Consider the following 16,583-nt stretch of genomic DNA (forward strand, 5'->3'; position numbering starts at 1 on the left):
AATATTAAACCAGAGGGTGCTAAAGTGAGAAAGTGCAAAACCACATGATACCAAGTTGATGCACTTTAAACCACGGGATACTAAAGTGAGAAAGTGCGAAACCACATGGTACTAACTTGATTCACTTTAAACCACAGGGTACTAAAGTGAGAAAATGCGAAACCATAAGAGGTGTATTTGAAGTTTTTCTTAAAATTATGACAGTGTGAAATATAAATTTTTAAAAAATAAAAAAATAAAAAATGGGATATTTATTAGACCAAATTTTCTCTATTTTACCCCCAAAAGAGAAAGGGTAAAAAAGAAAAGAAAAGAAAAGAAAAGAAAAAAAAAAACTTGTTGCCTTTTTTCTCTTCAACGCCGTTGCCCTCTCGATCTCTCTCGTTAAGACGTAAACCCAATCACTCCCCGCCGCGACGATACCAAAATTTTTTTTTTTTTAAAAAAAAAACCCTCCCCTCCTCCGCCGCCGCCGCCGCCGCCGACGACGACGACGACGACGACGATGGTTCAGGCGAAGAGCAAGAAGCCGAAGCCACGGAAGCCGCAGCGCGACGCCGTAAATCCTCTCTCTCTCTCTCTCTCTCTCTCTCTCTCTCGATCGATCGATCGATCGATGGATCCCACTTCCATTGTTAGAGAATCAAGATTCGTCGGAGAGGAATAGCTTTCTCATGGAATCTAGCTCTTTTTTTTTTTTTTTTTTTTGATGATGATCATTAGGAGGTTATTACTTGAATCTTCTTGAATCTATTGCATGTTGTTTAAGATGGATTTAGTGTAAGAAGCAATGATTTATACATGCTTATAATTTGTCTGTTCAATCTCTTTGAAATTATTAAGATCTTTATAGGTGATACTTCCTGATGGAATCCATGGGTAAACTTCAAATTATCAAATTACCCCCCGTGGTTTAGCTCGTTTTTACTTTGCCGCCCTGTGGCTTGCTAAGAAATGTTAACTTTGCCACTCTATTTCATATAGAATTTTTTGGTAAAAATCGTAAAATAAAAATTAAACCACGTGGAGGTAAAGTGAATTTTTTTGAACTATAGGGTGGCAAAGTGAAAATAAGCTAAGCCACAAGGAGGGGACTGCGATTTGAAGTTTACCCTAAAAAAAGAAAAAGAACTTAGCTACATAGGTGTGACAGTTAGGCCTCGAAGAGACAAAAAAAAGACGGCGAAAGTGGAGTCCCCTAAAAGCACCAACACCACCTGAAACCCTAGTAAGGTGGAATTAGAAGCTCTACATCTTACATCTAATTATGCTTTTTCGCAATCAATCAACTTTGACCATCGCAAATGCGTCCGAAATAATCTACCCTTTAGGAATGCTGATTGGGTGGGCGAGATTATATTATGTAATAGCTAGCTCCTTTCGGAACGAAATGATCTTTTGTACCCTGTTTATGAGGCTAATAGGTTGAAAGCTGTTGGCTTTGCTTGCATCTCTGTTCTTCGACATGAGGCAGAGACATATGAATTATTTATATGTCCAGTAGTCAAACTACCATTATAGAGCTCCCAAAAGATGTTGAAGATGTCGTCTTTTATAGCCCATTTGGTTCACGGTTTATAATATTTCCGTAATCCCCTGAAAGAAGGGCTAAAGTGTATACCCTCTTGAGTTGTATTAATGAATATATATAGTACAAGAGATTGTCTTACTATAGTAACAATGACTACTATAGTAAGAGTATAACTAGGATTACATACTATATAATCCTACTCTATAGAAGGCAATGATACTACTCTATATAAGGCAATAAAACACAATATCCTAATATATCGTAACATCCTAATATAGATAAAATATATCGTAACATCCCCCACATTTTCTATTAAAAATATTTAAATCATTACTATTCAAGTTAAGTGGGTAAATTGTAAAAGATGTTAGTAAAGTAGTGGAATCATTGTAGTTTCCTAGATGGTAGGAATGCTAGATTATCACGAGTTAAGATATATTCTCATTTTCATACTTGATGGGAATTATTAGTAGTCCATTACTAATAATATACTAGTTCAGTAGTTCTTAACAACGGCTCAACCCTAGTGACTTGATAAGTTAGTAACAAATTTGCCATTCCAAATATAAAATATAAAACATTCCAGGAATATTACAAACATTGAAATAAACGCCCCCTTATTGCTTCCCAGAAGGTTTGGTAAAACACTAGATGACAACTATCGAGGCAAGGTGCTTTGTCCCCTCCCAATTGGGAGGTGCGCCTCATAATCTCAGCCATAAACAACTCACTCTAGTCCGCTTGCATGCCATACTCCTGTCCAGATGGAGCGAAAGCCTCTTTAAACTCGTCAAAGAAATAGTCTTGCTTTTTCTCTCTCTGTATATTCTTCTGCTGTTTGCATCAATCATATCAATTGCGTGGTTCCGTCTTATACTGTTCGCCGCTGCGTGGAAGAACTTCGTATTGCCATCTCCCTCCTGTAAGCATCTTTGCTCTATGTTAGAGGCCAATTCTAGTTATTCTTCCTTTATGTCCAAGTTCTGAATCTCTTCCATAGTCTCCTTCATTTTAAAATAGTGTAGAAATGTGTGGAGTACCACTTTTTTTGACAATGCCTAAGCCTCGCTGTGACTTGAATCTTTGCTGGGCACTTCTTTATGTCAGATAGGAACCTTTTGTATAAAGTCTTCCCTTGTTTACCATACTTCCGGTTTTCACACTTTGTCGCCGGTCAAAAGTAGAGTAGGGAAATGATCCGAAGCGTGGCTGGACCAGCTGATATGGAACATAAGCACTATAGTTTGTATGTGCATTGTACCTACTATGCCCATAAGAGTTTGTTAATGTGGAATTTGCTAAAATCAAGGGCACAACAAGGTGAAACTTCATAGAAAAACACTAGTACGCTACAATGGGTAGATTTGCTATATCTACCCCTACTTTGTCTCCCAATTCTCCCAAGTTTTAGTATCTAAGTTTTGAATTTGAACTCTGAAAGTTTGGTTATATTGTAAAGTGAATCAGCACTTATTAGTTTGCGATATTTAGAGTGTTTTGGCTAGAATAAGTAAACTTGATGATTTCATGGCTCATGAAACTTTTTTTTTTAATCCTTCCATGCACGTTGTAGGATCAGCTTATCTCTATTTCAATACTAACTGCTATTATATTGCTATATATATACCCTTTATTGGCTAATAAGGGTAAATATTCTGTGTGGTACATAGGTAAAGAAGCATGGGAAGGATGCTAATATGACAGAATTTTGTGCTCAATTGGACACCCTAGGGTTAAAGATAATTCAAGTGACAGCGGATGGAAATTGTTTCTTTAGGTTTGTAGAGAAAATTTTACTTTTCTTATTTTGTTCATCATCGGAATGGATATGTTACTACTGTACCAATGAATGTAAATGGAACCCATAACATGCATTAGAACATGTTTTATTTAATCCTTTCTTCAAGTTTCTATGTATTCTGTGAGTACTCAAGGTAGCTTGCAGGGCTTTAGCTGACCAGCTAGAGGGCAATGAAGAAGAACACCAAAAGTACCGTGCTATGGTTGTACAATACATTGTGGTATGTATGTACATCATTGTAAATCACATGGAAATTGATTCAGCTACCTTTAGATTGATATCATGTGCATAATCTAGTTACCAAATACACCCAATCGTACACTTTTCTTAATTTTATGCAATCAAGATTAATAATGAACTTTGAATATGTTAACTTATCCTTATAATAAAGTTGAGTTGTTGAATTTTTCTTTCTTTTTTTCTTCCCTTTGCCAAATTTTGTTTGTTATACTGTCGTAGCTAAAAATGTTTAGTAAATGCTAAGTGGGAGTATTACATTTTCCTAAGATTTTACTCAACAGTTTGTTCTAAATGATAAAGAAAATCTAATTCCTCTAGTTTTCATGTTTATAGAACCACAGAGAAGATTTTGAGCCATTCATTGAGGATGATGTTCCATTTGCTGAATATTGCGAGTCCATGGAGAAAGATGGTACATGGGCTGGCAACATGGAATTGCAAGCGGCTTCTCTTGTTACTAGAAGAAACATTTGTATTCATCGGGCAAGTTCATATCTTTTTTAATCATGTTTATAGCTATTACAACTTGAGGAAAATCTTGACTGTTGTTGATTGGTATAAAGTTTAAAATCGCTAGTAATTTTTTGATTGGTATAAAGTTTAAAATCGCTAGTAATTTTGTCCTCTTTTAAGCTTTTGAAATATGAACTATAAGATCATTTTCTTTCCTTTCCCAGTACTTATGTTTATTTTGAGTATATTCGATACCCGAGTCTTTTTTAGATAATTTATCTCCCACTAACACTTATTCAACTAGTCTAGTTAGATCATGCCAAAAGTCCTCCTGATTTGGTCTTAAGTTGCACCGATAATATTCTTCTTCTAGTTGCTTTTTGTTCACTATGCTGTCTCCTATTAATTTTTCTTATACAACTTTTTGTTTAACATTTGGATTTGTTTTGTTTTCCAAGCACTAGATATATTGTCTTTTGTTTTCAGTTTGCCAGATTTTTATACTTTTGCTCCATTTCATCTGAGGAATCATGTAATTCTTTGATGTTTGTAATAATTATCATGAGATTCTATCTTTCAAGTTAGCGATCGGTCTGTTTTGTTTGAATAGAGGAGTTCAAAGAAGCATTAATGGCCTTTTCATTTAAATTATCCCAACAGCATCCTGTTGCAATATAAGCAAAAGCTACAAATTAGAACTTCTACTGGGATACATAAGCTCATTTCACTTTCCTTGGAAAAAGGCTCCTACATTTTTGTATATCAAATGCTTGGTTGTAGCTTTTTGAAGTAGAGAAGTTATTTGAGAAGCTAGGCCAAACTGGTACTTAGCCACACGCATCCTTAATATTTTGGAGACCTTTTATCTTTTGATCTTGTAATCTTTTTTATTTTTAATTTTTTCCTATTATCAGCCATTTTGCTTTACATGGGTGCCGTGGCTTGTTTAGAATGATCTCTTGTTATGTTTTACATCTGTTTTAGTAATTTAAGCTTCTTTTGATTGAGTGGTCATAAATATGTTTGAATGCAGCTTAACTCTCCACGTTGGTACATAAACAATTTTAGCGGTCGTGATGGTAGTATGATTCATTTGTAAGTTTTTTATCCTTGACTTTTGTTATGCTCTAGTTTCCACCGATCAATGGGGTGAGTTATGAAAATACTTTTTAAATGATATTTCTGATACTCAAGGGTTTTAACTTTTATATTTCATGTTCTTAATGAAGTATGAAACATGTTCCATTTCTCAGTTTCCATTTGACGTTTGGTCCGTAAGCAAAATGTAACAAGTTGGCAGTTTGTGGTTAACTTTTAGTGGCCGTGGATGGAAAATTTTCCAAATAATAAAGAAAAAGGAAAAAATGCTTTAAAAACTAGGGAAAATTGGGGGGAAAAAAGGAAACCTAAGGCGCCATTTGGTATTTTGTTTGTTTTTTATTTTTTTAAAATGACATTTCTACATAGAAAACTGCAGGTGTTGACAGTGGATTGTTTGCAATCCCTTTATCCTAGATGTTTATTTGACAACAAAAAATAAGAACTTGAAAACAACTTTTTTTTCGCTTCCAAGTTTTTTTTTTTATTTATTTTTATTTTTTAAAGTTGTCATCATATATCACTTGGTCAGGGTACATTGCAAACTAATTAATCATGACAATAAGAGGAAAATCCTTTTTTCAATACATCAACTTATATAAAATTAGTGTTTTAAAAAATAAAAACATGACAATGATGCCAAACGAGGCCTAAGTATAAAAATTAATTTGGTAGATAAAGTTGTAATAATGCTTTATATCTGTCTATTGTCATTCAATGGCTTGTAACATCTTTCTATTCCCATTCAATAGTTTTAAATTCTGTTGTGATATTTATGTACTATTGCCATAGTTCTGGGTTTTGTTTGTGAAGGAGTCTTATTATTGCGTCTTGTGATAGATCATTCTCATTGAGATGCTTTCTTGAGAATGATTTGATGCAAGATGTTTTTAGTTGCCAACATTGGAATTATTTATAGTCCTATATTCGCGATGAAATAAAACCAGGGTAGACTGATTTATTATATTGATTAATGCAGATCTTACCATTACGATGAACATTACAATAGTGTTCGGCTGAAGGAAGATTCTTGTCAAGGACCTGCTTTGCCGATTAATATTAAGGTTTTCTACTTCAAGTTTTGAATTCTGATATACTTATTTTCACCACGTCCATGAGAGTTGTACCGACTAACATACTCTGACAAAGGATTAGTAATTTAATCCATGAATGTAGCAATTAAATCCTTCCTATAGTATACTGTCTGGAAAAAGACTCCATATCAGAATCATGTTATACATGACGTTCTTTGAGGTTGGTCCTGGTCGCAGGTAATGCTGACTTTGTGTTCTTCTATTGATCAATTAATTGGAGGGCTTAATTGTTACGTGGAACAAATTTCAGGGCTTAAATTGCTAACATTCGATCTCTTTTGGACAACTGAAATTGTGATCATACTTCAGGGACTAAATTTGTAATTAACTCTTCAATGAAATTGCCCGATCTGATATTACTACCACTCCCATGTAGGCTGATGCAAATATTTCTAGAGCAACACATAACCCTAATATTGAATCGAAAAGATCCTTTCATAAATCTCCCTGGGATGTGGGCTCAGTTAAGCTGGTTGTGGCCGGAACAGGCTGTAATAACATTGACAAAGTTGAGCAGGTAAGATTTTCTTTCAGGTTAATGAAGTACTTGGGAAATTAATAGGTAAAAAGCAATTCTACATGAAATTAAATTATCGGTCATGTTGTATAAATAGGTTTTACGAGAAGTAGATGGCGATGTTGATACTGCAATTGAGTTTTTGATTGCTGACCAGCAGGCATCAGATGGAAATGACACTGAAGACAAATCGTCTAAGGACATCAATCATCATGGTAACGCTTTACATGTCTTGTGGTTTGTACAGATATTCTATCATCTTCGAAGTGTTATGGTTTCCACAAAGTTTTATTCTGTCGAATGACGCCGGCCTCCACTCAAATACTTGATGGCAAAGAAATATCTATTTTTTTTATTGTTATTATTGTCAAATGAATGACTTACCCTTAATTTTTCTCGTTGCATTGTCAATATTATATAATTAATAATAGTAATCAAGAATTAAAGTGCCCATCGGCTCGGTCCGACGTATCGTGCCAGTAAGATATTGGCACGATACAGCCCCCGTGCTGTTAGCACAACTCAAAACCTTCTATTTTTGAAATTATTAAGTAATTTTCTCAATAAAATTTAAAAGATTTGATAAAAGTACATAATAAATAATTGACATATTTTTTGCTGCTAAAGAAAATAAATATTTCATGGCATTACGTATCGGCACACATATATTTTTTGTGATCGACATGCATCAGCACGGCCTGGCACGGACCGTGCCCTACCGTGCCGGTTAAGTTCCCGGCACGATCTCGTGCCGTGGCACTTAAATCCTTGATAGTAATAATGATAATTTATTTATTTTTTTTATTGTTGTGATTGGTGATTTAATCTTTTCGTCCTTAAGTTGCATGTATTTGGTAACACATGATGTATCCTCTATGTTCTCTTATCTCCGTTTTATTTTCCAACCTATAATGTTGCTTGAACTGCTTGTCAGACCTTTTATACTGTTTTATATATTAAGCATCTAGCGCATATAAGTTAGGCGGGCTTACTTCTTTTCTAACTTTTCCTAAATGAGGCACCTTTCTCTAATTCAATTTAGTCTAAAAGAGATCCTATTCTTTTGATGTAACAGTCCATTCTATATATTCGTAGAACTTAGTATTTTCCTCATATATGAGCAACCAAAATTTTGTAACTACTTCCTAGAGGATGAGTATTTCGTCAACTTTCTTTTTCTTTTTCCTTTTTTTCCCTTTTCCCTTTGTTTTCTTTTTGGGGTTGAAGTGGGTTGTCCGAGTGAAAGCTCTTACTTTGCAAACAAACTATGCTTCCTACAATCAGCAAATTGACAGAGAACATGTCTGCACTCTAAAGAAAGGAACTAAAAATTTATTGATGGCGTAAACTAAATTGTCCTCTTCCATAGATGTATTCGCAGTATTACATAAGTCACCTACTAATTATAAGTCGAGACCGTGAATATCTATATGGAAACAGATAAATATTTTCAGTTCTCTCCAATTTCCATTATCCTGCGAGTAAGTACCATTACTAAATTTTTCGTGGTCCTCACTCCTATCATCCCAGTAGACGATGATAAGGAGAATTGCGATCAACTGGAGGTGGAAATAGTGGAGACAAATAGCGAAAAAGGTGCATCTACTAATAAGGTATTTACCATGGCAGCAAGTAGAAATCTTTCTTTTTTAAGTCAATTTTGGACTTTTGTTTAGTATTTTCTTTTTCTTTTTCTTGTGAAGAAATTACCGAGAACTAGAGCATGCTCTTGTGGATCAACAAAGAAGAACAAGGCTTGTTGCGGTTCAACCACGACAAAATCATCTGCAGCACCTGTAATGTATTCTCCATTTCTTCTTTCTGTTGAGATGCTTTGATCAGAGATTGAATACTTGTTTATTTGTGTATAGGGTAAATCTTGTGCCGCATTTCCACATAGGTGACTTGTTGTTTCTTTTGCATCAATTAGGTGCCTTTTGTACCAGTCAGTCTCGTTAAAGTTGATTAACGGTTGGGTTTTTATCTATTTAACGGGTTTCGATTTTTGTTCGAGTCAGATTTTGACCTAAACCTAGAATGACTCATTTATTTTACCTATAAAATGGCCTTGTGCAAGTGCATGACTGCATGTACAAACGACAAGATTTTTGGCATATGTTGCAGATAATAGGATATTACGATGAATTGCTTTAAATTGAGACTAATGGGAAGTAAGAAGTGAAATTCTATCTAACATAATTATATATTAAAGTACTTTTAAATATTTGAATACAAAATATTGAGAGACTTAACTTGCTATTTCCTTTGCCAAACATGTTCCCAGTAAAAGCAAAGGAGCTGCGAGTAAAGGGAAGAAAGGAAAGATACAAAGTAAGAAAAAAGAAACAACAGGTGAAGAACCGCTTCATCGATCCGCACTGCTACCAGATATGGGAGCTCTTTGCATTTAATCAGTAGATTCAAGGTATTATTTAAAAAACAATTAAATATGCAAAAGGACATCAAAGTTTTCTTTTTCCTTTTTCTTTTTTTAGCGGACTTGCTAATTGATTGTTCTGTAAGTGACTCAGGCACTTTTTGTTGGTTTGAAGAGAGTGTCGAGCTAATTTTGAGGTGAGATGTACTCCTTTGAGTCTCGACTGCGACACGGCATGCGCGACACAGTATATTTCTCCCAGGTAATGTGTATTATGGAAATGGCGATGTCCTGGTCATTTAATTGATCATATTGGCTTATTATTTCAGGCCTTTAATTGTGACATGTACACAATATCGTCGGGAGGATCAACGCCTCAAAAAGCACTTCTTCCTACGAGAAACACGTCTTGGAGAATCTGCAGGTGCTTTTCAAGATTCAAGTTACTTACAACTTGTCTAAAAAGCACGAAAATTATAATTTGGGTTATCATTGTTGAATGTTCATGAACAGTTTCTTTTTCTTTTTTCCTTTACATTCCTTATGGTGCTTGTGGTTGTTAACCTATAGTAGACAATAAATGATATAGTATTATGTGTATTTGTTATAAATGCAGTAAATGGCAATTGCATATGAGCTCTCTTAATGTTTATTTGTGCTCAATTGAATTGTAATGATATCTTTTTAGGTAAACACTTTATGAGTTGTGTATAGAAATTAAGGTTCTTTGCGGAAAATGGTTTTCTTTTGGTTGAATTTCATTTAACAAGAAGCAATTAAAGGGCATACTTGTCTTAAACTGTTCCAATTCGAATTCGCACCGATATTACTGGCCAATTTAGGCAATTTTTTGGACGGTTGTTTTAATTCATCAATAGTTTTTATTAGTTAGATGCAGAAGTTTTAAATTAGAGCTTTTATTCTTAAATATTTTTATAGGCTTCTGTAGCCATTTAGTAGCCATACCTTTTTTTTTTTTTTTGTCCGTAGAGCGTCTGCTTTTGCTTGTCTAAGAGAAGTGGCTTTAAAAGAGACTGCTGCTAGTGAGAAGCAGAAACTTGGAATAATTGTTGACTTCTGCCCCAAAACTACTTAGGGGCGGGATGTAGTTATAAAAATAGTGTAGTTGAAAATAAATGCAGTTGCAGATGCTGCAGTCGTAATTATATCCGGTCCGTTTGGTTCTATACAGCTGCAACTGCTGTAGTTACATTTTTTCTATTTGGTAGGCCTAAGTTAAGATTTGTATTTGTAAATTCTGTCACTTTTAAGATAGAGAGATGGGATTAACTCTCCTGAACACAAAATAATCATATGATCTTTTAACAATAGGTAAAAAATAAAATAAAAAACCTGACAACACAATCCAGTGTACTAAGATAACCAAAAAAAATATGTGACATTAATACATGTAGCATCAATACATATAGCATCAATTATAAAATATTATATTAAAAATGATAAAGTATGTATTATAAAATAGCATCAAATATAAATATAATTAAAAAATATTTTTGCTCTCTCTCCATTGTATGTTGAGTGATTGTAAAAAAAAAAAATAGTATATAAGACATAAGGAATATATATATCAAAAAGTCCACCTCTTTTTTTCTATCTATCCACCAACATCACATGACTACTTTTTTTTTTTTTTTTTTTTTTTTTTTTTTTTTTTTTTGAGGAGGAAAGGAAGGGAGAGACTATTATTTTTAGGAGGAAAGGAAGAGAGAGAGAGAGAGAGAGAGAGAGGGAGAGAGAAACTTACTACCCTCGGGCAGAAAATGAGAGAGATTTCAATGGATGGTGCAAATAAAAACCCTTTCTGCAATAAAATGTGTGGAAAAAATCACACATTAATTTTTTTTTTATTGGTGAGCCACTTCAGTTCAAGTGTTCAACTGCTGGAATTGGTATTGCTGCCAATTAGTTACAGTACCAACTGCAGTAGTTGGATCTTCTCATGCGAATGCAATTACAGCAGTTGGGTCTAATTACACTAAATTAATTCAAAAATTTATGGTTATATGTATTTCCAATTGCACTGCAGTTAAAAATACATGCAACCAAACAACTCCTTATATGAAAATAAGTGAAAAGAGCAAAAGTAAATATGGGGTAGAGAAAGGTTTTAGTTTCTTTTGAAAATTTCTATTTCACTTTATCTTTTCTTATCTTTTTGTTTAGCAATTAAAGCATTGATAAGTTGATAATGCTTTGTACAGTCCTATAAGAAGTAATTTTTTTTTGGTAAAATACATGGAGAACTTACCCGCACTATGTCCTATTTTTAATCGGCTATTCAATCTTTCAAAATTTTAATTTTGTTATTCAATTTTTTTATTTATTTGATTTGAGTCAATTAACGTATTTTGATTTCAAAATTTTAAGCCAGCATCATTGTGATTGATGATGTGATAATGATTGAGGTACCACATCATTTCTATATCAACAACAAATTATTTTAGTCAGGCAAATTGTGTTGCAAATTTGATTGCAATAATTTATAAAGCTCGAACTAGAAATTACAACTAATTAAACTTTGAGAACCAAAATGTCACGCTTCTTATATTTTACTGACCAAAAGTGTCATTTAGCCTTTTCTCTTTGCTACATTATTTCTAAAATATTTTTTAGGGACTAACAAGAGAGGAAGAAAAAAGAGATGCCACATAATGTTTGAAGGTAAATAGAAAGTGAAATAAAGGAGAAACTTCAAATACCAGCTCGTAGTTTTACACTTTCTCACTTTAGTATTCTGTTGTTTAAAATGTATCACTTTAATACCCTGTTATTTTATTTTTCTCTTTCCGTTATCCTCTCCATTAATGTTTTTTGTTCAATCAGTGACAAAATTAAAACCACAGAATACTAAAGTAAAAGTTTGGTAAACCAAAGGATATTAAAGTAAATATTCGATAAACCGTAGGTTGAGTATTTGAAGTTTTTTTGTATATGATTTAGCGAAGAGTCCACGGAGATACTGACGGAAAAGAGAAATAAAATCATAGGGTATAAAAGTTATACACTTTAAATCACTAAGTAGTAAAATAAAAAAATGTGAAACCTTAAAAGGGTGGTATTTGAAGTTTACCTTAAAATAAAGGAACAAAGCAATAAATGGTCACATGCCTTTAAATCCCATTGGGTATAGGTATTCAATAATTGTACCACAAACTGGCCTTGCTATTGGACAACTACCAAAAGATAAACACTATGCTAAGGGTACCCTTATAAAGGGTCCTACAATGTTGATGAGTTGGCCCTATTATTATTAAATACAAAAATATTAAACTTTAAACCATAAATGCCATAATTATTTTCTAAATTCTAAACTCTACACACAAAATTTGCTAATAGATTATAAGATATAGGAAAAGCTTCAAAAACTTCTCTTGTCATTTCGTACTTTTTCACTTTAGTACATGTAGTTTAAAGTGTATTAAGTTAGTACCCTGTAGTTTCGCACTTTCTCACTTTAGTACCTTGTGATTCAAAGTGTATCAAGTTAGTACTCTGTGGTTTCATTTTTGTATCAAGTTAGTACCCTGTGGTTTCAATTTTCTCTTTTTATTATCCATTTTGTAGCATTTTTTTCGTTGAATCGGTGACAAAGTTAAAACTAAATGGTACTAAAATGAATATTCGATAAACCTAGGTAGGATATTTGAAGTTTTTTGTATATAATTTAACGAAATATTAAACCACATGGTACTAAAGTGAGAAAGTGCGAAACCACATGGTCAATTCGGGATTACTATCATCTAAAACGACTTAAAAGAATGAAGACCCCCGTCCTCCTAAAAAAAAATAGTAGTTGTACTTAGGTTTAAACGACCGAAACACCTGATCGAGCTGGGGTCGCTCGTTCGCTCGTTATAAACGAGCCGAACACGAGCTGCTCGTTAATTATCAGCCAAAAAATTCAGCTCGTTTCGCTCGTTTTATTAAAAACAGAGCTAACACCGAGCTGGCTCACGAACTGCCAACGAATAATAAATTAAAAAGATTAGATTAAATAATATAAAAAATAAATTAATCAATCTTTTCTATAACTTTGATCTAATATTGAAACTTTATCATATAACGATCTTTATAATTAAGCTCGCATTTAGATTTTTATTTGGCAAATAAAATTAATAAAAATAATATTATATATAATTATTATTTATATATAAAATTATAAATAAAAAAATTATATAAATATATAAATATATGTATCGACTGTATCTGACCGAACACCGAGCATCGCTGACCCCGAGTCGTGTTCCTCCCGTTTAAATAAACGAGCTGAAAAAATCCAGCTGCGTGTCGCTCGTTACTAAAAACGAAGCAATCCGATCTCGAGCTCATTCGAGTCGCAACACGACTGACTCGCAAACAGGAGCTGATGCCACCTCCTAGTTTACTTTAAGAATCTTACTGTTATAGAACTAGCTACTATATACATTCTGATTTGAGTATTTATATTTGGGGTAGTTTTACTCTGTTCCTACTAAAAATTAAAATATTATAGATACCCTTACAAAATTGTAAATCACAAATGCCCGCTTGTAAATACTTATCTTAATTTCAATTAGCCCGGGACGTATTAACCTCCGTAATTATATAGTTTTAATCCAAATTTTTTATTGTATAAAAATATATTAAATATAAATTGACTATTTTGCCCTTTATTTTGAATCTCATGGTGGTATAGCCGATATTTATTCTCCTATTAACTAATAAAAATAATGTGTATAAGACGCCTCAAATGTAGATTATTTTGAAACAGGCCCATAAACTTTTTTTTTTTTAACTTTTCTTTGGTCCATATAATTGACAAATTTGTCAAAACTAAGTTGTTCATTTGCTATAAGTTATTTATTCTTTAGAAAAAAAAGCCAATCAAAGTCGTCATAAATTGATATAATTGTTGTTTAAATTTACAAAATTCTTGTTTTAATGCTTGAAATAAATCAAAGAAAATAAAAGAGAAGAGAGTCAAAAAATATTTAATAACGTTAAAGAGCTATTTCAAAATAGCTTATCATTGAGAGAGTTCCATATATTTTCTATGTTAGAAAAGATAGCTGCATTTATTTAAAATTATTCCGTAATTTTTCCGTAACATTTCATAATTATTCTGAAATTAATTTTTATAACTAATTTTAAAAGATTTGCTGACAATTTTTATGGGATTGCTTATTAGCATCTAATTAAAAAATTTTTATAGCAATTTGCTTAATATTTTTTCAAAAAATATAATTAATTCACTAATAAGTATAAGTAAAGTGTATTTATAAGTTAAAATTCAGAAGGCATTGATGAAAAGTAGAACAAGGGGTATAATAGGAATTTGCTTACTGTTTATTTCAGCTTGGATGGAAAGTTACATATAAAGGTAGTTTTAAAAGTTTTTCAAAATCAGAGGGGTATTTATTATATTTCAATTTTATAAGGGTATTAGTGAAAATATGTACTTTTAGAAGGGCATTGAGTAAACTTTTCCAATAAAGGTTTATAAGAGCAATTGTGATAAGAGTAAAACGGGTATAAAGTTTGTTAGTTAAAATTTTAACGAAAAATTATTTTAAAGGTTATTTGAAAGCTTTTCATATATAGAGGGATATTCAGTATATTTTATTTTTTAAAGGGGTATTTATGTAAATATTAGTTTTTGAAGGGGTACTTAGCAAAATTTTCCTTTATATTTTATAGGAAAAACTTTAAATTACCATCCATGTGGTTTCATACTTTCTTACTTTAGTACCATATGGTTTAAAGTGTATCAATTTAGTGTCATGTGGTTTCTTTTTTTTTATTATCAATTCCATTAATTTTTTTTTTTAAATAAGTGACAAAATTAAAACTAAAGATACTAAAGTGAATATTCGATAAACCTAAATAGAATATCTGAAGTTGTTTGTATATAATTTAACGAAATATTAACGAAAAAGCTGACGAAAAGATAAAAATAAAATCACATGACACTAATTTAATACACTTTAAATTATAAAGTACTAAAATGAGAAACTGTGAAACTACAGGGGTGGTATTTGAAGTTTACCCTATTTATATTATAAGAATTTTCAGAGGCAGGAAATGGTCCCTGCAATTATTGTGCATGGTTGATGGTTGATGGTACTTGTTGTGTTTTTTTTGCCCAAATAAAAGCAAAAAAGGATGTACCATAGACACTGATCTCTATTGGTACTTAGTCTCTTGAACAGTGACAGTGCACTTGTACTAAACTACTAATAGGTTTGTTATACTGGAAATTAGAAAAAATCATTTTGTCATGCACTGCTAATAATACAGATGCATACAAACAGAAAAAAAAATCCAACAATACCAAAAATAGAAAAAAAAGGGGCCAATTTGCATAAAAAATCCACTAATTTTGGGTTTTTTATAAAAGTGGGCCACCTTTTTCGTTTTTGCAGATTCGGTCTGATTTTTCAGCAAACTGACCAAAATGCCCTTGTATCTTTTTCTCTCTCCTTTTTTTTTTTGTCGTTCTTTTTCCCTTTCTCTTCCCAAAGAGCGGCGAGGTGGAAACGTCACCCCCTCCCCCGGCGACGTCGCCCTCGCCCGCTCCGGCGACGTTGCCGGCAACGAGCCCCTCTCCCCTGCCTCGACCCGAATCCTCCGACCAAAAAGGGGGTGACGTTTCCGCCTCGCCTCTCTTTGGGAAGAGAAAGGAAAAAAGAACGACAAAAAAAAAGAGGAGAGAGAAAAAGGTACAAGGGCATTTTGGTCAGTTTGCTGAAAAATCAGACCGAATCTGCAAAAATGAAAAATGTGGCCCACTTTTGCAAAAACCCAAAATTAGTGGATTTTTTATGCAATTGTCAGAAAGAAGAGATCTATATTTGCATGGTTGGACAATTTCTTATAGGAAAAACTTCAAATACCCCTCTTATGGTTTCACTCTTTTTCACTTTAGTACCATGTGGTTTAAAGTGTATCAAATTAGTACTCTGTGGTTTCGCATTTTCTCACTTTAGTACCCTGTGGTTTAAAGTGTATTAAGTTAGTACCCTGTGGTTTCGTACTTTCTCACTTTAGTACACTGTAGTTTAATATTTCATTAAGAAAAAAATAAAACCACATAGTAGGGCCGGCAAATGAGCGAGCCGGCTCGCGTTCGATTCGATATTTGGCTCGCTCGAGCTTGACTCGAAATTAAATGAGCCGAGCTTGAACAAAAAAAAAGGCTCGAAATTTATTTCAAGCCGAGCTTGAGTATTACTCGGCTCGTTCGAATTAGGCTCGAAAAGCTCGAAAAGCTCGAATATATATATATATATATATATATATATATATATATATATATATATATATAGTAGAGCTACTATGCTATCGAAAGTATAGAGGATATGGTGCTTTCGATTTTTTGATTCTTAGATCAACCCCTTTAATCATTTCTTTGAATTAATACTATTATTATCTTGTAGGGACCACTCAATCCTAGGGATATTATTTAATCCTAG

The 16,583-nt window shown here is 32.9% G+C and overlaps 1 protein-coding gene across 8 annotated transcripts; it reads left to right on the forward strand.

Annotated features, from left to right (window-relative positions):
* Nucleotides 342-9,788, forward strand: LOC109718375 (OTU domain-containing protein 3). 8 transcript variants are annotated; one of them, XR_002218453.1, is made up of 14 exons: nt 342-559; nt 3,202-3,308; nt 3,477-3,552; nt 3,906-4,055; nt 5,059-5,120; nt 6,103-6,187; nt 6,594-6,734; nt 6,832-6,949; nt 8,265-8,347; nt 8,438-8,530; nt 8,606-8,634; nt 9,019-9,159; nt 9,266-9,308; nt 9,441-9,788. XR_002218453.1 is itself a non-coding variant. In XM_020244582.1 (13 exons), the coding sequence occupies exons 1-12, from the start codon at nt 506-508 to the stop codon at nt 9,143-9,145; spliced, it is 1,125 nt and encodes a 374-aa protein (XP_020100171.1). In that variant the 5' UTR covers nt 342-505; the 3' UTR covers nt 9,146-9,159; nt 9,266-9,788. The 8 variants fall into 8 exon arrangements, 2 of the variants coding, with proteins under 2 accessions (XP_020100171.1, XP_020100172.1); XR_002218452.1 differs by having other exon boundaries at nt 9,266-9,373; nt 9,441-9,763; XR_002218454.1 differs by having other exon boundaries at nt 343-559; nt 8,268-8,347; nt 9,266-9,373; nt 9,441-9,763.

The sequence above is a fragment of the Ananas comosus genome, linkage group 12 (assembly GCF_001540865.1).
Source record: "Ananas comosus cultivar F153 linkage group 12, ASM154086v1, whole genome shotgun sequence".
Lineage (NCBI taxonomy): Eukaryota > Viridiplantae > Streptophyta > Magnoliopsida > Poales > Bromeliaceae > Ananas > Ananas comosus.

Coding starts and splice junctions, on each gene's coding strand:
- LOC109718375 (XM_020244582.1), top strand. CDS start 506: ATGGTTCAGGCGAAGAGCAAGAAGCCGAAGCCACGGAAGCCGCAGCGC. Junction 560..3,201: donor GGAAGCCGCAGCGCGACGCC/GTAAATCCTCTC, acceptor TGTGGTACATAG/GTAAAGAAGCATGGGAAGGA. Junction 3,553..3,905: donor TGGTTGTACAATACATTGTG/GTATGTATGTAC, acceptor TCATGTTTATAG/AACCACAGAGAAGATTTTGA.